Below are 26,015 nucleotides of genomic sequence, written 5' to 3'. Positions count from 1 at the left end.
TCAATGATACCGAATGGGGTATTGTATCGAAGGCCTTAGCCAGATTGAGGTAGGCTGTATGGACTGCCTTTCCTCATCAATGGCTTTGGTGACTGTTTCGAAAAAGTCAACCAAGTTTAAAAGGCATGATCTGCCTTTGACAAAGCCAAACTGGGTTGGATCCAAAGTCTGCAAATTCCCTATGTCTTTATTTATGAGGTCCATTATGATCCTCTCCATGGCTTTGCAGATAAGGCTTGTCAAGCTAATGGGCCGGTAATTTCCAGGGTCGGTGGAGGCACCGCCTTTGTGAAGTGGTACCACAGTTGCAGTGCGCCACTCCTGGAGTGCGATCCAGAGGTAAGACTTTGATTAAACAGCTGTCCTAGCTGTGGGTTTAATTCCTCATTGAGTTCATGGAGCACACAGCCGGGGACACCATCAGGTCCCATGGATGCTGTGTTTTTGCTTTGGAGAGAGCAGTTCTCACTTGGGCGCTGGAGATGTTTGGGGGCTGCAACCGTTTCGTCTAGATATCTCTCCTTTGGGGAGGGGAGAAGTTTGCACTGAACCTGTCAGCCAGTATGTTGGCAATGTCTGTAGGATCAGTAATCTTCACATCATTTTGAACTAGCTCTGAGCATATCTGGGAGTTTCCTCCCAGGTTTCTAACATAGCTAAAGAAGGCCTTATGATTGTCTTTTGAGTCTTTAGCTATTTTTCTCTCGAAATTTGCTTTGGATGATTTTATGAGAGCTCTTAGTTTTTACTTATAGTGATCAAGGGTGTCTTACCTTTTAAGGATTTTGCTCTATCTTGTAGTAGCTTCCTCCTTTTGTTGTAGAGTTTGTTTATGGCTGGGGTCCACCAGACTGGATGCTTGCCTTTGGTACAAAGAGTCTTTGTTTTGCTTGGGATTGCCTTATCCATGCAGTCCTGCAGGTGCTGGTAGAAGGCATTTGTAAGTGATTCAGCGGCTTGAGTACTGTTTTCCACTGCCTCGGGGCCTTAAAGGAGACCACACTAGTCTTTAGAAGTGTGAAGTCGGCTTTGAGAAGTTCTTTACTGTGGTCTTTTTTATTTCAGGTGGGGGTGGGATGAGGACCTCCAGCGAGATTAGTTTGTGGTCTGATCTCACCAGTGAGGGGTACACCTCTGGTGTTGAACATTGTGCTCCCATGTTCGTGATGATGAGATCAAGTATGTTATCTCCTCTTGTGGGGATGGTGACTAGTTGTTCCATGGCATTTGAGTTTATGAATTCCAGGAACTTTTGGGCTAGGGTGTTTGGGCTTTTGTAGTGTTCCCAGTCTATATTAGGGTAATTGAAGTCACCTAGTATGATGGTGTTTGGTGATACATTTATCCCCTCTAGTGTTTTCAGGAAGGCCATGTGAGGTTCCTGAGTTTGTGAGGGTGGCCTGTAACATGCTACAATTTGCAGAGCAGTCTTGCCTATGGTTAATTGCACCTGGATGGTCTCCGATGCATCGTGCGTTGCCACCAGTCTTGAGGTGTGGGTGTCCTTGATGAATATGGATACCCCCCCTCCTTTCTTGGTATTGTCCAGTTTTTGGGGCCGGAACGCATGATATGAGGTAAAACCTGATAGCCGGGTGCTCTCAGGAGCCTTGAACCAGGTTTCTGTCACAGCACAGACATCGATGTTCTCCATACTGAGAAGGGCCTCGAGTGCGTGCATTTTGAGATTTAGACTTCTGGCATTGAGCAGCATTACCCTTAGTTTTTTTCCTTTTTTGTGTTCTAGGGTGGTAGGTTTAGAATTTGAGCCTTGCCTAAAAAGGCACTATGGGGTGGCAAGAGCCTTTGCCAATATCCGGAATCCCAGGGGTGACAGGTGCAAGCCGCCCCTTGCGAAGCAGCGTGGCTTGTCCAGCATGTCATCCCAGGCAGACAGACACTGGATCCCCTTTGAATGACACCAGTGTTTAAGCCAATTGTTAAAGCTGATCATCTTATCTCTGTATTGTGGCATCATTCTTGGTGAAGGTAGGATACTGCTCAAGGTCAGGGTCATACCTGTCTGGGCTACATAATCAGAGAGCTCCTCAATGTCTCTTTTCATGTAGTCCAAGGAGGTACGTCTCAGGTCGTTTACACCAGCGTGGACAATGACTGAATCATATTTGTACCTGCTGTTGAGAGACCTGAGTGCTTGCGTTATGTGGCGGATTCTAGCGCCCGACAGGCAGCTTACTGTGACCTTCTCCTTACTCAGTCTGGTGAGCGGACGCCAGTGTGTCTGACTATGGAGTCACCAATGACTAGTGTGTCTGGCATTGTGTTTGGCCTTAAGGGCTGTGACTGTTTGACACTCTGACTGTGAGGTCTATGTGTTGCAGATGTTGTGTTCTGAGGTGGTGGTTGTTTGGGTGTCTGCATTGGTGGCCTCTGCTGTTTTGGTAGATTTTTGATCAGAGCCTCCGAGTATGTCTTTGTGTGTTTATGTGTATGATTTGAGGTTGTAATGGTAATATGTGAGACTGGGTCTATAGTGTGTGTGGTAACCTTCTCCTCCTGACTGGTCTTGCCAGTCCTATGTTGAGAGAGCTCAGCCTCCAGTTTGGCCGTAGTTGCATCTCGCATGTGTTTGTGTTTTGTGGGAGGAGGAGAGGGTTGTTCAGTGTACATGAGGCAATTGTAACATTGCCTCAATATTCCCAGGTTCACCAGCTGAGCAGGAGAGGACACTAGCAACTGATCCTCGACATGCTAGAAGGAATAGACAAAAAACTTTAAAAAGATTCCGGGGACGTGGGTGACCGAGAAATGGGGGGTTGCCTTTTTGGGGTACTATCTATGACAAGAGTGCCGTATCAAGGTAATAAGTACTGTAGGAGCAAGTGCTACGTTTAACAGATAGAGAATAGTCTACTTGGAGTCAAGTAGAGATGATCTTTTTAATTATAGGATACGCTGATTAGATCAGTAGTATAGTTCGAGGAAGGTAGTTTTAAGGGAAAATTTGAAGAGTGGACTTTAGGTAGCCCGAATAGTTTAAACCTGCTTAACCGGCGCTGCCATGAGTGCCTGTATCTCTGAAACTCGTCTTGCAGAAGTTATTGCTAGGAGCAGAGCTGTTTTACAAGATAAAACTTTATGTCAGCAGTAGCAGCTGGCTCAAAAGGAGGCAGGGTGAGTTTTTCCAAGACATAGTTGAGTTCCCATGCAGGCACTGGTGATCTCCTTGGAGGCCTTAAATTTTTGGCTCCTCTGAGGTACTGCTTTAATAAGGGATAAGAAAAGATTGGTGGCTCTGTATTGTAATGAGCCAAAATGGCAGAGACATGAATTTTAATAGATGAAAAAGATAGGCCTTTGTCCAGCATCTCAGTTAAGTATTGCAAAATCTGAGGAATATTTGGCAAAGCTGTATCAGTTCCTTGTGCCTGGTTCCAAGCACAGAATCTCTTCCATTTTCCAGCATAAGATTTTCTAGTGCTAGGCCTTCTGGCTTCGAAAATGACATCCATCACAGCTTTACTAAGAGGTGTGTTTGGTAGGACTACATTATCCGCCATGCTGCCAGATTTAAAGTCTTGAGTTGGCTGTGCAGGATCGGATTGTTTTGCTGGGACAGTAGATGAGGTATTTGAGGTAAGGTCCAAGCTGGGCATTGAGACAAGTTCCTTAGGATTGGATACCAGTACTGGCGGGGCCAGTCTGGGGCAATCAGTATCATCTTTGGCTTCTCCTGTCTGACCTTTAGGAGTATCTTGGGGAGGAGAGGCAGTGGGGGAAAGGCAAATACTGATAGGTTTTTCCAGCTGAAAGATAGGGCATCCACTTTCCATGCTTGTCTGTGATACATCCTTGTGCAGAATCTTTTTAGTTGGTAGTTGTGAGGGGAGGCAAACAGATCTACGTCCGGGCATCCCCATGTCCTTGTTATCATGCTGAAGACTTGTGGATCCAGCTGCCACTCGTGGGGATCCATGAGGTTTCTGCTTAGTTCGTCTGCCAGAGTATTTTCCCTTCCTGGCAGGAATTGTGCCTGCAGATGTACTTTGTAAGTCAATGCTGTATCCCACAAAATCATGGCTAGTCTGTAAAGGGGGTAAGAATGTGTGCCCCCCTGCTTGTTGATGTACCATATGACTGTGGTGTTGTCTGTCTTTATCAGTAGTTGTCCCGGGTGACGTAGGTCCTTGAAGGCTGTCAGAGCATTTTGAACAGCTAGCATCTCTTTTTGATTGATATGTAGATGCATTTGGTTTGAGGACCATGTGCCCTGAATGCATGTTTCTGCCAGCCCCCCAGGCATAATCTGATGCATCCATTGTTAGTGTCTGCCTGGCTGTGGGTAATGTGAATTGCTGTCCCTTGTTTTAGTGACAAGCCTTTGCCCACCACAGAAACTCGTGTTGCAGGCAGGGAATGAGAGTAATCATTGTTTCCAGGCTGTGGCAATGTTGAGTCCAAACACTTTTTAGGTACCATTGAAGTTTCCTCATATGCAGTCTTGCATATGGAATTAGCAAGATGCAGGATTCCATGAAGCCCAAAGCCTGCAGAATTTTTCTTGCAGATAACTGGGCCTTTGTTGTCAACATTTTGAAATAGGTAGTCAGTTGCCTTTGTTTGTCTGGCGTGAGATAAGCCATCTGGGCAGATTTGTACTTAAGCTTGCACCCAGGAATATTATCTCTTGAGAGGGTACTAGTTTTGATTTCTTTTCGTTGACTGTGTACCCTAGGCATGTTAGAAGTCTTTTCACAAACACCAGATGCTGTAGAAGAATGTCCTTGTTCTCTGCTTGAATTAGACAGTCATCCAAGTAAGGATATATTTGTATTCCTCTTTGTCTGCAGAATGCAATTACTGGTGCCAGGCACTTTGTAAAGACCCTGGGCGCAGTAGATAAGCCAAAGGGCAGTGCAGAGAATTGGCAATGCATTGAGTCAGCCTTGAATCTGAGGTATCTTCTGCATAATTGTCTGATTGGGACATGCAGGTATGCCTCTTTTAGGTCTAAAGTCACACGCCAAGCATTCTTGCCCAGCATGGGCAGAAGCTGCTGCAAAGTCAATATCTTGAATTTTGGTATATCCAGGAATGTGTTCAGTATAGATAGGTCCAGTATTGGTCTCCAGGCTTTGTCCTTTCTGGGTACCAAGAACAGTCTTGAGTAAAATCCTTGTCCCTGCTCTTGCTCTGGTACTTGTTGAATGGCCCCATGTCCATGATGGATGAGACTTGTTTTTGTGCCTCTGCCCATTGATTTTTTGGCAGATTTGGCCAGCCGTTTGCCTTTGGCGGGGTATGGAAATGGAATTTGTAGCCTTGTGACACGATATTTAGAACCCACTTGTCCTGGGTTATAATGTGCCAATTTTGAAAAAAAAAGTGCTAATTTTCCCCCTAAGGGTGCTGCCAGGAGATAAGTGCTTGGTGCAGGCAGGGGGACGTCATTGGGACTGTTTCCTGTATGGTTGTGATTTGTCTTCTCCAACTTTGGAGTTAGAAGCACCCCATTGCTTCGACCTGTATGAACCTTGCACCTGGGATCTGCCCCTTTGAGATCTGTCTGACACAGGAAAGGACCAATTCTTTGTAGGCCAGTGTCTACTAAACCTAGGTGGCTGTACTTGTAAAAAATCTTTGACAGTTTGCATAGGTTTAGCTTTGTCCTCCATTTTCTTTAACACCTCTTCTGCCTTAACACCAAACAAAGTATCATGCTGTAAAGGTGCTTCTAATAATTTAACTTTGACATGAGCAGGCAGATTTTGTTCCTTTAACCAAGCATGCCTCCTAATTACAGAACCTGTAACTGCGGCCCTGCAAGAGGGCTCCAAAGAATCAAAACCACATTGCAAAGTATGCTTTCCAACTTGTTCAGCTGCATGCAATAAATCCTGCATTTCCTTGTTTTCTGCACATTCAGAGTTTAACATTTTCTGTTTAAGCAATGCCATGACATGTTGCTGATATTTGAGCATATGAAACTGACAGTTTAAGGCCCTTATAGCCAAGGTAGCAGATGTGTAAACCTTTTTTCCCCCATCTATCCAGTGCCCTAGAATCTCTGTCAGAGGGGGTAGGGTTTTTTGCAGCTGAAGCCTTAACTCCTTTGGGACCCTGTGAAGTAGTTTCTGGGTCTGCAGCAGGGTTTTAAAAAGGAATTTATGAGAGAATTTATAATATCTGTCAGGCTTAACAGGAACTGGAGGTAAGGAGTCAGGGGTAAGACTAGACTCCGAAAACACATCATCTACAATGTCTAACACAGGTGGAATGGCTAGTGGCCTGTGTTGAGGTAGTAAAAGGAAATCCCTCAGCCTCTTTTTAGATTCTGAAAAATCTTGGCTCTCCCAGTGGAAATGCTCCCTCATGGTATGCAAGGTTTCCCCAAAAGAATAGTCCTCTGGAGAAGAAGCTGAAGGTATAGATTCTTCAGCAACAGAATCCTCATAGGGGGAAGAGAATATTCCTGATCAGAAGAAATAGAAACCTGATCTGAAGATTCATAGTCAATCTCTTGCCTAGGCCTCTTATCAGGAGGGGGATGGGAACCCCTGATCAAGGTAATCAAGTCTTCAGCCATTTTGAGCATCTGTTTTTTGGGCATAGAGGCCTGTCCAAGTGGCTCTTGAGTTTGTTTCTTTGCTTTAGAAGGTGCTTTAGTCTTTGCCTTTGAAGCTGAAGTCGGTTTAATGTAAAGATGTTTAGGTATGAATGCACCCTCAGAAGCCGGTGCCTGCTCAGCGTCTCCAGACCCATCTGAAGGAATAGTATCAGAGGCTACAATACCTTGAGTTTCCAGTGGCATGGATGACTCCACGTGGGAGTCAGTAGCGGCCTGCGACTCTAAAGTAGTGGGCGTCAGGGCCTGCGAAAGCGCCTCATTGAGAACCGGTGAACCAGCGACTGGCTTAGAAGAAGCTTCGTCGTCGGTTTTGGGCCTTGGTTGTCTATCTCTCTCCTTTACTTTACGTTTTTTGTGAACTCCGGTAGTCGGATGGCTATCCGAAAAGATTTCTGGATAATTAAATCGGTGTCCAAAATAGCTTAAAGCAAAATCATACCAACGCTTAATACTGCGTTGGTTAAATCTAGCACAAAACCGACAACCAGAAACTAGTTTTGATTTCTTTTCGTTGACTGTGTACCCTAGGCATGTTAGAAGTCTTTTCAGGGCCTAGGCAAGGAATACAGTAAGAATGAAAAAGTCCTTATGAGGTATTTGCTTTCCACAAGAAATACAATTATTTACTTTTTCTGACATCGGTCTGGAGCAAGAAAAAAAGTTTCCCCAACGGGGTACTTAGCTTTATTGAAGACTTCGGATCTAAAACTCGAACATGAAAATTTCAGGACTCAGCCGACCGGCACTTGCAAACTGCTTCTGCTTCGGGCACCGCGTGGTAAGAAAGACTAAAGAAAATGGCGCCGGCTGCTTCTTTTGTACCCCTGACGACCTGACGTCGGGGAAGGGGCGACAGCAGCGTGGCACCGGTGAGAGGCTGTGCAGGAGTGGGTACCAGTGCTGGCGTGGTCAGTCCGGAGCAATCAGAATTGTCCTTGGTCTGTCCTGTCTTATCTCGAGTAATACTTTTGAGAGAAGGGGCAGAGGGGGAAAGGCATAGATTGAGAGATTTACACACTGAAAAGATAGGGCATCCACTTTCTAGGCCCTGCTGTGAGGATTCCTGGTGTAGAATTTGCTGAGCTGGTGGTTGTATGAGGATGCAAAGAGATCCACCTCTGGGGTCCCCCATTTCTGAATCAGAAGGTTGAAGGTGCTGGGCTCCAATTGCCACTTGTGGGGGTCCAGGAGATTTCTGCTTAAGTAGTCTGCCAGTGAGTTTTGTTTGCCTGGCAAGAACTGAGCTTGCATATGAACTTGCACGTCCCAAGCCGTGTGCCACAGGGCCATGGCTAACCTGCACAGTGGGTAGGAGTGGGTTCCCCCTGCTTGTTGATGTACCACATAACTGTGGTGTTATCTGCTTTTATTGGCAGTTGTCCTGGAAGGAGAAGAGATCTGAATGCTGTCAGGGTGTTCTGCACAGCTAGCATCTCTTTTTGGTTGAAGTGCAGATGAATTTGACTTGGGCTCCAGTGGCCCTGAATGCATTTGCCGTCCATGTGTGCTCCCCAGGCATAGTCTGATGCATCTGTGGTTAGGGTCTGGGCGGCGTGGGGTTGAGAAAAGGGCAGTCCTTTGTTGTGGTTGCATGCTTCTGCCCACCAAAGGAACTCTGTCCTTAGACAGGGTACGATAGAAATGACTGTTTCCAGGTCCTGAGAATGTTTGCACCAAAGACTTTTTAAGTACCACTGAAGTTTCCTCATATGCAGTTTTGCATATGGAATTAGCAGCATACATTAGGCCATGAACCCTAGGGCCTGCAATATTTTTCTTGCGGATAGCTGGGTTCTGGTAGCCACTTGTTTGAAATAGACTGCCAGATAGACTTGATTTTCTGAAGTGAGGAATGCCATCTGGGATGTTGTGTCCAAGCTTGCTCCCAGGAATACAATTTTTTGACTGGGTACCAGTTTTGATTTGTTTTCGTTTATGTTGTACCCCAAGGAAGTGAGAATATGTTTTACAAATGTCAGGTGCTGCAACAGCAATTCCTGACTGTCTGCCTGAATCAGGCAGTCGACCAAGTACGGGTAAATTTAGATATCTCTCTGCCTGCAATATGCAATGGCTGGTGCCAGGCATTTTGTGAAAACTCAGGTCGCAGTAGATAAGCCAAAGGGAAGTGCAGAGAAAGTACAGTTGTGTCTACTTACCATAAATGTAGATGTTAGAGTGTATTCACTGTTGCAGTCATCACACTTGGGTTATTTGCCTACAGGTAGCCCTCAGTCGGCCTTAATACCAGAGTCTTAGAATTTCTGCGTGAGATGCTGTCGCTTCTTCCATGACATCAGGTTGTAAGGGGTATAAAACAGGCAGCTGACGCCATTACATCAGTTTTTCTTGCCCCAAATGTCAGGAGCCCCCAAATACGGAGCTGGTATATACTGGGGAACACCACCAGTGAAAAGTAAATACCAATGCCATTAGGAATGGCCACAAAGAGGAGAGGTAGAAAGATAGAGAAAGCCAGGGGGCTGGAGGGAAACGAGGACTGCAACAGTGAATACACTCGAACATCTACATTTATGGTAGGTGTACACAACTGTACTATGTTCTTCGTGTTTCACTGTTACAGTCATCTACTTGGGTTGACTCCCAAAGCTGAGGAAGGGTGGAGGCAGTCAAGACGTGTTAGGGCTGGCTAGTAGGCCTTGCAAGACTGCTGTAGCAAATCCAGCCCTTGATTTAGAAAATATAGGTAAGTGGTAATGCTTGGTGAAGGTGTGTACAGAACTCCAGGTTGCAGCTTCCAGAATGTGCCTGGTAGGAACTCCCCTGAGAAATGCTGTAAAGGTGGACGTAGCCCTAATGGAATGTGGTCTGACCCCTAGTGGGGTAGGTTTTCCATGGTGCTTGTAGCAGAAATGGATGCAGTGTGCTATCCCTTTGGAAATGGTTTGTTTTGAAATGGCCTTACCCTCTGCCCCTGTAGCAAAGCTGACTAGCAGCTGGTCAGATTTTCTGAAAGGCTTAGTCCCGTCAAGGTAGAACCCGAGCTGTCTGTGCATGTCTAAGGAGTGCGGGATCCTTTCCCCTTTATTCTGGGGATTAGGGAAGAAGGTTGGCAAATGGATGGATTGGTTTACAGTCACACTGGACACCGCCTTAGGCATAAAAGACGGGTTAGTCCTGAGGGAAACCCTGTCAGCATGGAAAATAATGAAGGGTTCCACAGCCATCAGTGCCTGTAACTCAGACACTCTTCTTGCCGAAGTTATGGCTAAAAGCAAGGCTGTTTTCCAACAGAGGGATTTTAACTCTGCTGAGGCAGCAAGTTCAAAAGGGGGGGAGTGTGAGTTTTTCCAGTACAAAGTTAAGGTCCCAGGCAGGGGTGGGTGCTCTCCTAGGGGGCCTTAAGTTGTTAGCCCCTCTCAGGAATTGTTTGATGAGAGGGTGAGAAAATAGAGGTGGCTCAGTATTATAATGAGCTGAGATGGCAGAGGCATGAATCTTAACGGAGGAGAAGGATAGGCCTCTGTGGAGTAGCTCTGCTAGGTAATCCAGGATTAGAGGTAAAGAGGGCGCTGCTGTGTCCTTCCCTTGAGACTGATTCCAAGAACAATATCTTTCCACTTTTCACCATAGGATTTCCTAGTACTAAGCCTTCTGGCTTCAAGAATGACATCCAGCACCTGTTTGCTGTGGGCTGCTGGTGGGGTATTTAAGGGATAAGCCAAACTGCAAGGTTTAGGGTTTGCAATTGTGGATGCAAAATCTGTCCCTCCTGTTGAGACAGCAGGGTGAGAGTCTGGTGAAGGTGCCAGGGTGGCACTGTTGTCAGGCTGCATAGGAGTGGTTACCAGTGCTGGTGTGGCCAGTCTGGGGCAATAAGAATTGGCCTTAGCCTGTCCTGTTTTATCTTGAGAGAAGGGGCAGAGGGGGGAAGGCATAAAATGAGAGGTTTTCCCATTGAAAGGATAGGGCATCCACCTTCCAGGCCCTGCTGTGAGGGTTCCTGGTGCAGTATTTGCTCAACTGGTGGTTCTTGGGGGAAGCAAAGAGGTCCACCTCTGGATCAGAAGGTTGAAAGTGTTGGGCTCCAATTTCCACTCATGTGGGTCTGGGAGATTGCTGCTTAAGTCATCTGCCAGTGAATTTTGTTCATCTGGCAAGAACTGAGCTTGTATGTGCACTTGGTTGCTCAAGGCTGTGCTCCACAGGGCCTTGGCTAACCTTCAGAGTGGGTAAGAATGGGTTCCTCCCACTTGTTTATGTACCACATAACTGTGGTGTTGTCTGTTTTTATAAGCAGTTGTCCTGGAAGTATTATGTATTTGAAGGCTGTCAGAGCATTCTGTACAGCTAGCATCTCTTTTTGACTGATGTGCAGGTGAATCTGGGCTGGGCTCCAGTGGCCTTGAATGCATTTGCCTGCCTTGTGAGCCCCTCATGTATAGTCTGATGAGTTTGTCGTCAGGGTTTGGGTGGCGAAGGGTTGAGAGAAAGGCAGTTCCTTGTTGTGGTTGCATGCTTCTGCCCACCAAAGGAACTCTGTCCTTAGACAAGATATGATAGGAATGACTGTTTCCAGGTCCTGAGAATGCTGACACCAAAGACGTTTTAAGTACCATTAAAGTTTCCTCATATGCAGTCTTGCATATGGAATTAGCAGAATACATGAGGCCATGAACCCTAGGGCTTGCAGTATCTTTCTTGCAGAAAGCTGGGTTCTGGTGGTCATTTGTTTGAAGTAGTTTGCCAGATAGACCTGTTTTGCTGAAGTATGAAATGCCATCTGGGAAGTTGTGGCCAAGCTTGCTCCCAGGAAAACAATCTTTTGACTTGGCACCAGTTTTCATTGCTGGTGTACTCCAATGAAGTGAGAAGGCTTTTTACAAATGCCAGGTGCTAAAGTAGCAATTCCTGACTGCCTGAATCAGGTAGTCATCCAAGTATGGGAAAATGTGGATATTTCTTTGCCTGCAGTATGCAATGGCTGAAGCCAGGCACTTTGTGAATATTCTGGGCGCAGTAGATAAGCCAAAGGGAAGTGCAGAGAACTGATAGTGCAAAGAGCCTGCCCTGAAACGTAGATATTTCCTACATGACTCCCTTATGGAGATGTGCAGGTAAGTCTAGAGTGACTAACCAGGCATCTTTGGCTAGCATAGGGAGAAGCTGTTGCAGGGTAAGCATCTTGAATTTTGGGATCACCAGAAAGGTGTGGAGAATTGAAAGATCCAGGATTGGGCACCAAGAGCCCTCTTTTCTGGGCACCAGGAAAAATCTGGAGTAGAAACCATGACCCTATTGTTCGACTGGAACAGGTTGAATAGCTCTGATATTCAGCAGGGAAAGTACTTGCTTTTTAGCCTCTGCCCACTGGTTTGGGGGAAGGTCTGGAAACTGTCTTGGGGTTGGCAGTGAATGGAAGTTGAATTTGTACCCCTGGGATACAATGTTTAGGACCCAGCGGTCCTGAGTAATGGACATCCAGTTTTTTGCATGAAAGGCAAGATTTCCTCCTAGGAACACAAGTAATTGGGCAGGGCTGGGAAAGATAATTGCAAAGTTATTGTGAAGTTTTTCCATAAGGGGGCGGCTTACCACTCCCTGCTTTTGGGGTGGGGGACTCCATTGTTTAGATCTCTGCATACCCTGAGATTGTAGTCTGGGCGGCCTGTTTCCCTTGGGTCTGGGTCTGGGTCTGGGAAGGGGCTGGAAAGGACTAGTTTTTAGAAGGCCAATGCCTACTGAATCTAGCTGGTTGCACTTGTAAGAATTCTTTGATAGTTTGCATAGATTTAGCTTTTTCTTCCATCTTTTAAAGAACTTCTTCTGATTTGGTGCCAAACAAACAGTCCTTATTTAAAGGAGCGTCTAGTAATTTGGATTTGACATGATCTGGCAAAGACTGTTCCTTCAGCCAAGCATGCCTTCTCAGTACAGACCCAGTGACTGCAGCCCTCCAAGATGCTTCTAGGGCATCAAAGCCACACTGCAAAGTATGCTTACTAACTTGTTTTGCAGAATGCATTAGCGCTTGTAGATCTTTATTTTCTGCAAAATCTGGAAATACCATTTTTTGTTTAATTAGTTCTATAACAAGTTGCTGGCACTTCAACACATGAAACTGGCAAATTCAATGCCCTGATGGTAAGAGTTGCAGAGGTATATACCTTCTTACCCAATCTGTCTAAAGGTATGGAATCCCTGTCCGAAGGGGTACGATTTTTGGCTGTAGTACCCTTAATACCTTTAGATCCCTGGGAAATGGTCTCTGGATCTGCAGTAGGATTCTTGAAGAGAAATTTTTGGGAATCAGGTACTGTGTAGTACCTGTCAGGTTTCCTAGGGGCCGGGGGTAATGTATCTAGAGTAAGACTTGATTCCATAAAAACATCATCTACAACATCCAGGACAGGGTGTATAGCTAGAGGCCTGTGCTGAGGCAACTCTAAAAATTCTCTGAGTCTCTTTTTGGACTGAGGGTAGTCTTGGCATTCCCAGTGGAAATGCTCTGGACTGAGGGTAGTCTTGGCATTTCCAGTGGAAATGCTCTCAAAGTATGCAAGGTTTCACCAAAATAAAAATCCTCTGGAGGGGGGGGCAGAGGGAATGGATTCCTCTGAATCTGAATCCTCATAGGCTGATAAGGGCATGTCCCGATAATCAAAAGGGTCAGAGTCATCATACTCCTGGTCTGTAGAATCACAAGGAAACTCAATTCTTTGTCTCTAAGCAGGGGAAGGCTGGCTTCCCCTAATTAGGATAATAAGGTCTTCAGCCATTCTAAGAATTTATTTTTGAGGCATGGGAGCTTGAGCATGTGCTTTGGTCGTCGGTTTTCTAGGCATAGTACGTACTCTGGGCCTAAGAAACTCAGTCATTTTGGCTAAAAACGAAGCTGTCGGTTTGATTCGAACATCGGTAGGATGAAATACACCCTCAGAAGCCGGTGCCTGCACAGCAGCTCCGGACCCATCCAAGGTAGAGACATCCGCAGGTTCCATAGTCGAAGAAGCATCTCGCGGCATACCTGACTCTGAATGGCTCTCAGCAGAGGCCTGCAAATACATAGAAGTGGGCATTAGGGGCTGTAAAGGCGCCTCATTGAGTACCGTCAGACTGGCGACTAGCTTAACAGAAGCGCCCTTGGCAGTTTTGGACCTATGTGGTCTGTCTCTATCTTTATCTTTGCATTTTTTCAGAAGATCAGTAGTCGGATGGCTCATTGAAGCCATTTCGGAATAAGGAGAATGAGAGCAAAAGAATTTAGTGACAAAGCTAGCCCAACGATGAATGGTTCGGGCGTTAAAGCACAAAACCGACAGCAAGGGACGTCGTAGTCTGGGCCTAAACAGGTGACGCAGTAAGAATGAAAATCTCTGAGAGGTATTTGCTTTCCACAGGCAAGACAATTGTTAACTTTTTCTGACATTGGTTAGAGCAAGAAAAAAGGATCCCCAACAGGGTACTTAGCTTTAGAAGACTTTGGGATTATAACTCGAAAACGAAAATTTCAGTTAGCGGTCAACCAGCACTTGTGAACTGCTTCTGCTTTGGGCTCCTCCTCAGCAAGAAAGACTTATGTAATGGCATTGGCTGCCTGTTTTATAACCCTGATGACCTGACATCATGGAACAAGCGACAGCATCCGATGCAGAAATATTAAGACTCTGGTATTCGGACCGACTGAGGGCTACCTGCAGGCACATAACCCAAGTGTGATGACTGCAACAGTGAAACACGAAGAACATCTGATAATGCACAGATCCTGCCCTGAAACGTAGATACTTCCTGCATGACTCCCTTATGGGGATGTGCAGATAGGCTTCTTTCAAGTCTAGGCTGACTAACCAGGCATCCTTGGCTAGCATAGGAAGAAGCTGTTGCAGGGTAAGCATTTTGAATTTTGGTACCACCAGGAAGGTGTTGAGAATTGAAAGATCCAGGACTGGGCGCTAAGAGCCCTCTTTCCTGGGTACCAGGAAGAGTCTGGAGTAGAATCATTGACCCCTCTGTTCTACTGGAACAGGCTGAATAGCTCTGATATTGAGCAGGGAAGCTACTTGGTTTTGAGCCTCTGCCCACGGGTTTGGAGGAAGGTCTGGAAACCCACTTGGGGTTGGCAGTGAATGGAAATAAAATTTGTACCCCTGGGATACAATGTCGAGGACCCACCAGTCTTGTGCGATAGACATCCAGTTTTTTGCGTGAAGGGCAAGTTTTCCACCTAGGGGCACAAGCAATTGGGCAGGCCTGGGGAGTGGAGTAAGGAAGTCATTGTAAGTTTTTTTCCGTAAGGAGGTGGCTTACCACTCCCTGCTTTAGGGGTGGGGGCACTCCATTGCTTAGATCTCTGCATACTCTGAGACTGTAGTCTGGGTGATCTATTTCCCCTGGGTCTGGTTTGAGTAGGCCTAGAGGGGGCTGGAAAGAACCAGTGTTTCTTAGGGCAATGCCTACTGAATCTACGGGGTTGCACATGTAAGAATTCTTTAACACTCTGCACAGACTTAGCTTTTTCTTCCATCTTTTTAAGAACCTCTTCTGCTTTGGTGCCAAACAAACTGCCCTTGTTCAAAGGAGCATCTAGTAACTTTGATTTGACATGGTCTGGCAAGGTCTGCTCCTTGAGCCAAGCATATCTTCTCAGTACAGAGGCAGTGACTGCTGCCCAGCAAGATGCTTCTAGGACATCAAAGCCACACTACAAAGTATGCTTGTTGACTTGGCTTGCAGAGTGCATAAGCTCCTGCAATTCTTTATTCTCTGCACAGTCTGTAAAGGTTGCCACTTTTTGTTTAATAAGTTCCATAATATGTTGCTGATACTTCAGCATGTGCAACTGACAATTCAATGCCCTAATAGCAAGAGTTGCAGAGGTATATACCTTCTTATCCCATCTGTCCAAAGCTCTGGAACCCCTGTCCGAAGGGGTGGGATTCTTGGCTGTAGTTGCCTTAATACCTTTAGGCCCCTGGGAAATGATCTCTGGGTTAGCAGTAACATTCTTGAAAAAAATTGTGATTGTCAGGTACTCTGTAGTACCTGTCTGGTTTCTTAGGGGCAGGAGGTAAAGTGTCAGGATTAAGACTGGATTCCATAAAAAAACATCATCAACAATATCCAGGACAGGGGGAATTGCTAAAGGCCTGTGCTGAGGCAACTATAGAAATTCTCTGAGTCTCTTTTTGGACTGAGGATAGTCTTGGCATTCCCCGTGAAAATGCTCTCTTAAGGTATGCAAGGTTTCACCAAAAGAAAAATCCTCTGGAGGGGAGGCAGAGGGAATGGATTCATCTGCATCTGAATCCTCATAAGCAGACAAGGGCATGTCTTCATAATCAGAAATCTCAGAGTCATCGGACTTCTGGTCTGTATAAACTGTAGGGGACTGGTCTCTTTTTCTCTTAGCAGGGGAAGGCTGACTTCCCCTAATCAGTGTGATAAGGTCTTTGGCCATTCTAAGCATTTGTTTTTGTGAAATGGGAGCAGGTGCATGCACTTTCATCGTCGGTTTTCTAGGCGTAGTGCGTACTCTGGGCCTAAGAAACTCAGCAGTTTTGGTTAAAAAATGAAGTTGTGTGTTTTAGTCGAACATCGGTTGAATGAAGAACTGCCTCAGAAGCTGGTGCCTACACAGCGGCTCCGGACTCATCCAAGGTAAAGACATCCGCAGGTCCATAGTCGAAGAAGAGTCTCACGACATACTGGACTCCGATTGGGTCTCGGTACAGGCCTGCAAATCCATTGAAGCGGGCATCAGGGGCTGCAAAAGCACCTCACTGAGTACCGGCGGACTAGCTTAACAGAAGCGTCGTCAGCAGCTTTGGACCTATGTGGTCTGTCTCTGACTTTATCCTTACGTTTTTTCGGAATATCAGTAGTTGGATGGATTACCAAAGCCATTTCAGAATACAGAGATCGAGAGTGAATGAATTTAGCAACAAAGAGAGCCCGACGACGAATGGATCGGGCGTTAAGGCACAAAACTGACAGTGAGGTACGTCGTGGTCTGGGCCTAAACAGGTGACACAGTAAGAATGAAAATCTCTGTGAGGTATTTGCTTTCCACAGGCAAGACAATTGTTAACTTTTTCTGACATTGGTTAGAGAAAGAAAAAAGGATCCCCAACAGGGTACTTAGCTTTAGAAGACTTCAGGATTATTCAATTCGTAAACAAAAATTCAGGTAGCGGCCGACCTGCACTTGCGAACTGCTTCTGCTTCGGGCTCCTCGACAAGAAAGACTGATGCAATGGTGTTGTCTGCCTGTTTTTATACCCCGGACATCCTGACGTCAGTCCTGGAGTGACAGCATCCAATGCAGAAATACTAAGTCTCTGGTATTTGGGCCGATTGAGGGCTGCCTGCAGGCAGACAACCCAAGTGTGATGACTGCAACAGTGAAACATGAAGAACATCTGACCTCGACACTACAGCTCGGAGACACGCTTGGAACCGAAGCCGATGGAGCCAAGCATTTTGGAGAGAAAGTCGGGAGCAGAGAGGACATCTCTATTGGCTCTGACACTCCAGCACCAGTAACCAACAGAACAGACGACTTCAAAACCAAAGGTCGGATTGGATAAGGAGTTGTTAGCTGGAAAGGGGAAACTCATGGAGCCAGATTTGGACACAGTGGACACAAGTTCCATCTAGATCTGTATGTAAAGAAATTGCCTCATGAGTTTGCTAACGTCCTTGGAGGTTAGGCTTTGGGAAGACCCAGAAGTTGTTGTGGATGGAGGTCTGGAGGATCTCTGGGGGGAATGAGACGCAGATCTCTATGTATGTCCTGACAGCACCAATCCAGGGGCACTGAAACTGTAGGAACCAATACCATGGAAGCACCATTTGATCACAGAACAACAGAAGCTGACGGGGGATTAGGAGAAGCAGTGGCAACTGAGCTTGGAGCTGACCGAGCTGGTTCTGAAGATTTTGCTTTTTTTCTCTGGAGTTCAGAGGAGGATCACACAGGAGAAGTTCTCCTGGACTCCCGTGACTCCCTGGACTTTTTAGTATGGGGTTCAGCCCCTGATGTAAAAGGCATCCCCGAGGTGGAGGAAGAAGGGAGCAAACCTTTTAACACCAGTTTGCTCTTCTTATCCACCACAGCCCAAGGATGGAAAGCCCTACAAATTTCACAAGGGGCTTCCAAATGTTTAGGCCCCAAGCAGTAAACACACTCCCTGTGGGCATCAAATAGAAGAATCTTCCACCCACAGGAAGTGAACTTTTTAAACCCTAAAGGTTTTTGATCAGCGATAGTAAAGAACAGAAAGAGAGAGGAGAAGGAAGTATTTTTTGTATGAATAGGGAAGAGAGGAAACCTAACAGAGAGAAACGTGAAAAAGCTAGATGGAAAGGACATAGGGAGCGATCACTCAAGAATAAGTATTACAGAATTAAATAAAGACTACTAGGTAGGGAGAACCAAAAAAGAGACTTACACCCACTCAAGCAGCTCAAGACCGACAGAACTCGATGCTAACTTGAGGCATGGCAAATGAGATCTGAGGTATTTTGAGGGAGCGGGGCATTATGGGTAGGAAGGAGGAGCTCAAGTCAGGAAGCTCAAGCTGGAAAAAAAAGCAGTCGGTTGGTTCCTTACCCACAGGTTAATGAAATGAAGTGAACAACATCAGCTCTTTTAGATTTGTGCATGCTGCAATGAGAAACGAACATCACTGTGTAACCATCCAAAGAGCCATGTAGCTCCCTGTGGAAGGCAGAGCACAACTTCTACTGAATACACTCATCTTTAAACTTAATAATGACAATTACTGACTCGTTAAAATAATTTCTATTTATTAGACATACCCTCGATGCTTTTAGAAGTCAAGATGGCTTAAAGATCAACCTACAACATGGCCGTAACCAAAAAATTCTTCAGTCGAAACACTTCCTGAATTATGGAATTCCCTGAGTTAACACCTTTTCACAACCAACTGCAAGCGTATCTGGCTAAAGCATTTAGGTGTAGTTATTCTGAGGATACAGGTTTAGGCACTTTACTCCCCAAACTTATTCTGTTGCAATTTGTTTGAATTACATCTCAAGTATTCTGACTGAAATATTTATTAACCTTAAATGTATAATATTTTCTGTAAGCTACATAAATCACATAGGCATTTGTCTATTGTTAAGTATCACGTTTGTATTTCAGTCTGTTGCCTTCACTACATTCAGCTATAAGCGATTAATGTCTTCACCACTGTAACAGGTTCAATGCTACTTGCAATGATCAGGGAGAGGGTTAATCTAAGCAAACCTAAATAACTATCTGCTATAAATCTAACCAGTATTGAACCAAAGCAGGCAAACCTGAAACCAGAGAAACAGCCTACACTGGCAGACATTTTCTGCTCATTAAGATTTATGCAATTATCAGAACCAAAAGAAAAACACTACGTAAAGCTGGTACTTTCAGATATAGAGGAATTAAAGAATGTACTACTCTTGTATTTCCTATGTTTGCAAGCAATTCTAGAAAAAGAAGAGAGAAGCCAGGAAGTGGCATATAGATTACCTGCCACAGATTACTGCGATTTGTTTTAAAACCATTTCCCCATGGATAGGTCTTACCTAGAGAGCAAAAGAAAATAATTCATTAAATGAGTAAACAGATTAAATATAAATTAGTTTAGTACAATGGGAGTACACACTTGGGACAACCAATATTCCACCCTACAGTGAGAGTACACACTAGGGACAACAAATATTCCTCCTTATCTAAATGTCACATACAGTCTACATGTCAAAAATATATAAGCATTTAGCTACTTTTCTGCCTTACATAGACACTTAACTCCATCTAACCAGCATGCTTCAATTTCCCATTTTCTTTATAGATCATATTTCTCAGATAAGTACCTTGTTCTTCCTTGTCTCTTTTTAACATATCTAGTGGCACAGTATTCCAAACACCTTATCCTTCCTTGTCTTGTTTTTTTTAATATACCCAGTGTTACAGTATACACAGGCAGGAATTCTATTGTTTCATTTGTTAACCTACTAAGTGGACAGATCTGCTGGACGTTTAAATTTAGCTATGACCAAGGAAGCACAAAGCCATAATAATAAAAATATCTTTGGATGCAAAAGATCAAGATAAAGAAACATCGTAACAGTGAAGTGCATATCAACATATGCATATATTTTCATATAAAAAATGCCTTGAAGCAATAAGACTAAGTTAAGGGCAGGAGTGACTGATTACTGGCTTCACTGAAGATGGGAAAAGAGATAGTAAAAATCTATAGGAACACAACAAGACAGTAATGATCTAAGATGGAAACAAGGTGTGGACAATTCAGGAAAGAGTAGTGCAGGTATCTATGTCAAAGAATAGGTTGAGTAGATAAGTGTTTTGCTTTATCTAGCCATCTGCTGACTGACTGAAATTTTTACTAGAGTACTGGGCTGATCCTTATGTGACCCCTTTCAGCCATGGTCAGGATGGCACATTCACCAAAACAATATTCAATATAGAATTAGTGACTAAAACAGTGATTATACCAAAACAAGAGTTTCAAAAGGCATTAGGTGTTTTATCTAAAACAGTTACATATGGCAAGGGAGTGGGTGTATTCCAGTATCTGATCTGTGAAACAACTTGGCTCAATAAAGTTTCCGAAGAACAGGGATAGAAACTTCCAAAAGACAGGCTTCTGAACAGAACAGAAAAAAAAGCCTTGTTTCCACAGTCAAATCTGTGAACAGGTAGGGAATTTACAACGGCTCTAGCATAGCCTTCTTGAGAGTGTAGAGAAGTCTCTTGACTTCCTACTTTCCTCCACTCTTTCCTGTCTACTCCTCTGAATTAGTAGCACCTATAAGTTATCTCTACTACTTAGGCACCAATTACACATCTTTTCTACTTGGCTATGAATGTATCCTGAAGGTAGTATTCCTGCCATTTTCTTTATACCTCTTCCTTTTTCTACTGTTACTGTCTAACCCTCTAGAAATAGTAACTGTCTGGAGTAAACTAGAATAACCAAGGATTTAAATGTATTCTAATAATGTCTTGGGGCTGCCCTAGATATTCATACTGTAAAATGATCTGTAGGTGTATGATGTATTTATTATAGTGTGCCACATAGTCTTCCCAGAATTTAAATTGTAATACCTTTCTTGTTTATTGTAAACATTTTGTTGTGTGGTGGTGGTTGTTTATATGTGGAGCTTTTCTCCCCGGGCCTCTACTGAAAAAGGAAATATATCCAGCTGGACCAGCCCGGTCAACAAATGTAAAATAAATAAATAAAAGGTGATGGTACTGACAAATGAGAGTTGGGAACCTATCTGGCTTTAATGGCAGAAACACAGTGGTGGTCACACTATGTGAAGAGTGAAAGAAGGAAAAGTACAGTTTTGTACCTACCATAAATGTAGAAGTTCGAAGATCCACATTGCTGCAGTCCTTACTTATGGGTAGTCCGCTGTCCTCGGTCGGCCCGAATACCAAAGTATTAGGCTGACGTCGGTCATGGGCGCCTAGATCTGACATCAGAGCGTCAGGGTATAAAGGCGCATGACCGACGTCATATCCTCAGTCTTTTCTTGCCCCAGATGTCAGAAGGCCAAACAAAAAAAGGCCACAGCCAAGAACAGAATACCTCCCAAAAACAAGCCCAACAACAACCATCACCTAAAGCATAGCATCATGTGAAACTATAGTGGGGAAGGAGGGAGGGTAAATTGGACTGCAGCAATGTGGATCTTGAACATCTACATTTATGGTAGGTACAAAACTGTACTATGTTCTTCATCTCACATTGCTGCAGTCCTTACTTATGGGTAGAATCCCAAAGCAACGGGAAAGGGAGGTTGGTAAAAATCATAGAGCATTAGGGGCTGCTAAAATGCCCTGTAAAATTGCAGTGGCAAATCCAGCCCTAGACTTGGAATAAAGAGGAAGGTGGTAATGTTTAGAAAAAGTATGCACTGAACTCCAAGTAGCTGCCTCCAAAATGTCTTTTGTAGCTACCTCCCTTAGAAAGGCCGTAGAAGTAGCAGTAGCCCTAGTGGAATGAGGCCTGATTCCAGCCGGAATCTCCTTACCATGATGGGAATAACAGAAAGAAATACAAAACCCAATCCATTTAGAAATAGTTTGTTTTGAAACAGGTTTACCCTGTGAACCCAAAGCAAAAGAAACAAACAACTGCTGAGACTGTCTGAACTCCTGGTTCTGCTCAAATAATAACGCAACTGTCTGTGAATATCCAAAGTATGCAAAATTTTCTCCCCTTTATTTTGGGGGTTTGCATAAAAAGTAGGCAAATGAATAGTTTGGTTTAAGGCCACACTAGAAACCACTTTAGGCATAAAGGAAGGATTAGTACGCAAAGATACCCTATCCTTATGAAAAATCAGGAAAGGCTCCACTGCCATGAGGGCCTGTAATTCAGAAACCCTTCTTGCAGAGGTAATGGCCAACAAAAAGCAGTTTTCCATGACAAATACTTTAACTCGGCAGTAGCTGCAGGCTCAAAAGGTTGTAGAGTAAGTTTTTCCAACACAAAATTGAGATCCCAAGCAGGAGTAGGAGCTCTACGTGGGGGTCTTATATTCTTTGCCCTCTAAGAAATTGCTTAAACAAAGGATGAGAGAATAAAGGAGGGTCACAATCATAGTGAGCAGAAATGGCTGCAGCATGGACCTTTATCGAGGAGAAAGACAAACCCTTGTCCAATAACTCAGTAAGATATTGAAGAGCAACACTTAAATCAGGTTTGGAGACATCAAAGTCCTTTTCTTTGCTCCAAATAAAAAATCTCCTCCATTTATCAGAGTAAACTTTCCTGGTACTAGGCCTTCTGGCCTCCAAAATAACATTCAAAACTTGCTGTGGAAGCTGAGACCCTCCAGAGTCTAAAACAGAATATGCCAGGCTGTTAGATGCAGAGACTGAATCTTGACATTGAGGAAGTGACTGTCCTCTTGTGACAAAAGGTGCGGAATCAAAGGCAGAGACCATGGAGGTTCTCGTACTAAACTCCTCAGTAGTGGGTACCAGTGTTGTCGAGGCCAATCCGGTGCTATCAAAATCATGGTTGTCTTGTCTTGTCTGGCCTTCAAAAGTACCTTGGGAAGAAGAGGCAGAGGTGGAAAGGCATATACATGCAGATTGTTCCAACTGAATGATAGAGCGTCCACCTTCCAAGCTGTGTGATGAAACATTTTGTGCAAAACTTTGGCAACTGGTAATTTAGTGGAGAAGCGAACAGATCTATGTCTGGAGTTCCCCATAACACTGTCAACTGTTGGAATACATGAGGATCCAATTTCCACTCGTGAGGATCCACTATTTGTCTGCTCAAGACATCTGCTAAGGAGTTCTGTGCTCCTGGTAGAAACCTTGCCTGAAGATTGAGGTGTAGATTGAGAGCAGTTTCCCACAGAATCATCGCTTGCCTGCAAAGAGGGTAAGAATGGGTTCCCCTGCTTGTTGATGTACCACATGACAGTAGTGTTGTCTGTTTGAATCAACACCTGCCCTGGGTGAAGTAAATCTTTGAAAGCCATCAATGCAAACTGGATTGCTAACATTTCCTTTAAGTTGATATGCAAATGTTGGAGTTTGACAGGCCACGTGTTTTGCACCCATTTTCCATTGAGGTGTGCACCCCAAGCCTTGTCCGAGGCATCTGTCGTTAGAATCTGACTCGCCTCTGGCCGGGTCACAGAGAGTCCCTTGTTTAGGTGACATTCCTGAGCCCACCACAAAAACTCCTTCTGAATGCAAGGTATTATCTGAATGACAGTGTCTTGATCTTGGCAGTGCTGTGTCCATACATTTTTGAGATACCACTGAAGCTTCCTCATATGCAATTTGGCATTGGGAAGCACTAGAATACAAGATGCCATGAACCCCAAGGCTTGAAGGACTGTCCTTGCAGTCAGCCTGGACCGTAGAGACATTTGATGGAAATAAAGAGAAAGGCTTCTTTGTTTGTCCGGGGTCAAAAAGGCCATCTGAGAAGCTGTATTCAGTCTCACACCCAGAAAGCACATGTCCTGAGAGGGTACTAGACTGGACTTTGTTTCGTTCACAGAATACCCTAGGCATCTTAACACTGCCATCACATACTGTAGATGATGAAGAAGTTCGTCCTTTTCTTGTGCAATAATCAGGCAATCGTCCAAATAAGGATAGATCTGTATTCCTCTTAGTCTGAAAAATGCTATCACTGGAGCCAGAATCTTTGTGAACACTCTGGGCGCAGTAGATAAGCCAAAGGGCAATGCAGAGAACTGATAATGTAAATTTCCAGCCCGAAAACGCAGGTACCTCCTGCAACTGGGCCTGATAGGAACATGCAGGTAAGCCTCTTTGAGATCCAGAGTAACCATCCAGTGATCTTTTCCCAACAGAGGTAAAAGTTGTTGTAAAGTCAGCATCTTGAACTTTGGAATGTCCAGGTAAGTGTTGAGGATAGATAAATCCAAAATTGGTCTCCACGTGTTCCCTTTCTTTGGAACTAGAAACAGGCGAGAATAAAATCCTAGGCCCACTTATGACAGAGGAACTGGCTGTATAGCTCCTATTTGAAGAAGTAAAGAAATTTGTCTGTGAGCCTCTATCCTTTGCCGAGGAGGGACGTCTGGCATGCCTTTGAAAGGAGGCATGGTATGGAAATAAAACTTGTAACCTCGGTTTATAATGTCCAATACCCATTTGTCCTGGGTGACTAAATGCCAATTTTGCTTGAAAAGAGCCAACTTTCCTCCCAAAGGAGCTGCCAGGCAAGAAGAATCTGGCAGCTGAAAATGCAGGTCATTGGGCCTGTTTACGAAAGGACTGGCCCCTGCCCTCACCAGCAGATTGAGCAGGCGAACTCCATTGTCTCAGCCTGAAGGTACCCTGAGCTCTGCCCCTACCACGTCTAGATCTACCCCTAGACTGAGAATCAGAAGAAGGGTACGTCCACCCCTTAGTAGGCCAATTTCTACTAAACTTTGGAGGTTGTACCTGCAAAAAATCTTTAACCGTCTGCATAGACTTAGCCTTGTCTTCCATTTTCTTTAAGACTGACTCCACAGGAGGACCAAACAAAACTTCAGATTGTAAAGGGCATCCAGAATTCTAGACTTAACATGCTCAGACAAATTCTGATCCTTAAGCCAGGCGTGCCTCTGAATAACTGAACCAGTGGCAGCCACCCTAGAAGAAGCCTGTAAAGCATCAAAACCACATTGCAAAGAGTGCTTACCCACCTGTTCAGAAACATGCACTATATCCTGCAATTCTTTACACTCTATGCCCTCTGCCAAAGCATCCACTTTAGATCTTAGCTGAGAAAGGAGGAAATTCTGATACTTCAACATATGAAACTGGCAGTTCAAAGCTCTCATTGCTAAAGTAGAAGAGGTATATACCTTCTTACCCCATCTATCCAAAGCTCTAGCTTCCTTATCAAGAGGAACCGGATTCTTAACAACAGAGGCTCTAACACCCTTAGGCCCCTGACTAATAGTTTCTGGGTCCGCCCTAGGACTCTTATAAAGATATTTATGAGCCTCAGGCACCCTGTAATAGCTGTCTGGTTTAACTGGAGCAGGAGGCACAGAATCTGGATTAAGGGAAGCTTCCGAGAAAACATCTGAAACAACATCCAAAACCGGAGGTATAGCTAAGGGTCTATGTTGTGGTAAAAACAAGAACTCCCCAAGTCTCTTCCGTGAATCCGAGTAATCCTGTCCTTCCCACTTAAAATGCTCCCTCATGGAATGCAGAGTTTCTGAAAATGAAAAATCCTCTGGAGGAGAAGCAGAAGGAGTGGAATCCTCTGCATCAGAATCAGAATAAGGAGGGAAATCTTGAATGTCTTCAGCAGAAGACTCTGAATCATCTGAGGCCTGCTCCAAACTTTCCAACTCTGGCTCAATCCTGGGCCTCTTATCAGGAGGGGGCATAGAACCTCTAATTAAAGTAATCAAATCCTCTGCCATTTTAAGCATGTGCTTTTTAGGCACAGACCCTGAAGAACCAGAACTGACACCAGAGGAAGGCAAAACAGACCTGCTCTTAGAAGGAGCCTTAGAAACAGTAACAGAAGGCCTAACCACCTTAGGCATAGAAGGGAGAATAGTAACCTGAGAGGCCCCTTCAGCCTAACCTGCCTCCTGAGAGGCCACATCATGTAAAATCAAAGTTTCCCCCTGGGACTCAACAGAAACTTCAGCCGAATCCACCTGTTCAGCTGTAGCTTCTAAAGATCCGGCATCCGTAACGGACGAATCATCCTGCCTAGGTTTTAAAGATTTGTCTTTGCGCTTCTTAGTAGAAGCAGGCGTCGGAACATCCGACGGCATATTATAATTACACCTCTTGCCAAAGACTAACCTAGCGCAATCTAACCTCCGCTTTATAGTGCGCTTATTAAACCTAGCACAAAACCGCCACCCAACTACGCCGTGCTCGTCCCAAACAAGGAATACAAAGCGAGTGGTAATC

General features: G+C 44.7%; 1 protein-coding gene across 4 annotated transcripts in view; it reads right to left on the bottom strand.

The window, feature by feature from the left end:
• The window catches only part of SUMF2 (sulfatase modifying factor 2), a 342,981-nt gene that overhangs the window by 191,083 nt on the left and 125,883 nt on the right, over positions 1-26,015 (bottom strand). For 3 of the 4 annotated variants that reach the window (XM_044054215.1, XM_044054214.1, XM_044054213.1), the window contains exon 6: positions 19,080-19,135. The exons of the other annotated variant lie outside the window; for it this stretch is intronic. In XM_044054215.1, the coding sequence (XP_043910150.1) occupies positions 19,080-19,135 (56 nt within the window). The remainder of the gene's footprint in view (positions 1-19,079; positions 19,136-26,015) is intronic. 4 annotated transcript variants of the gene reach the window in all.

Source organism: Protopterus annectens, chromosome 13.part0 (genome assembly GCF_019279795.1).
Source record: "Protopterus annectens isolate FY-2018-M chromosome 13.part0, PAN1.0, whole genome shotgun sequence".
NCBI classification, from domain to species: domain Eukaryota; kingdom Metazoa; phylum Chordata; order Ceratodontiformes; family Protopteridae; genus Protopterus; species Protopterus annectens.
The sequence above is the reverse complement of the archived record's forward strand: the minus strand, read 5'-3'. Positions and strand labels throughout refer to the sequence as shown.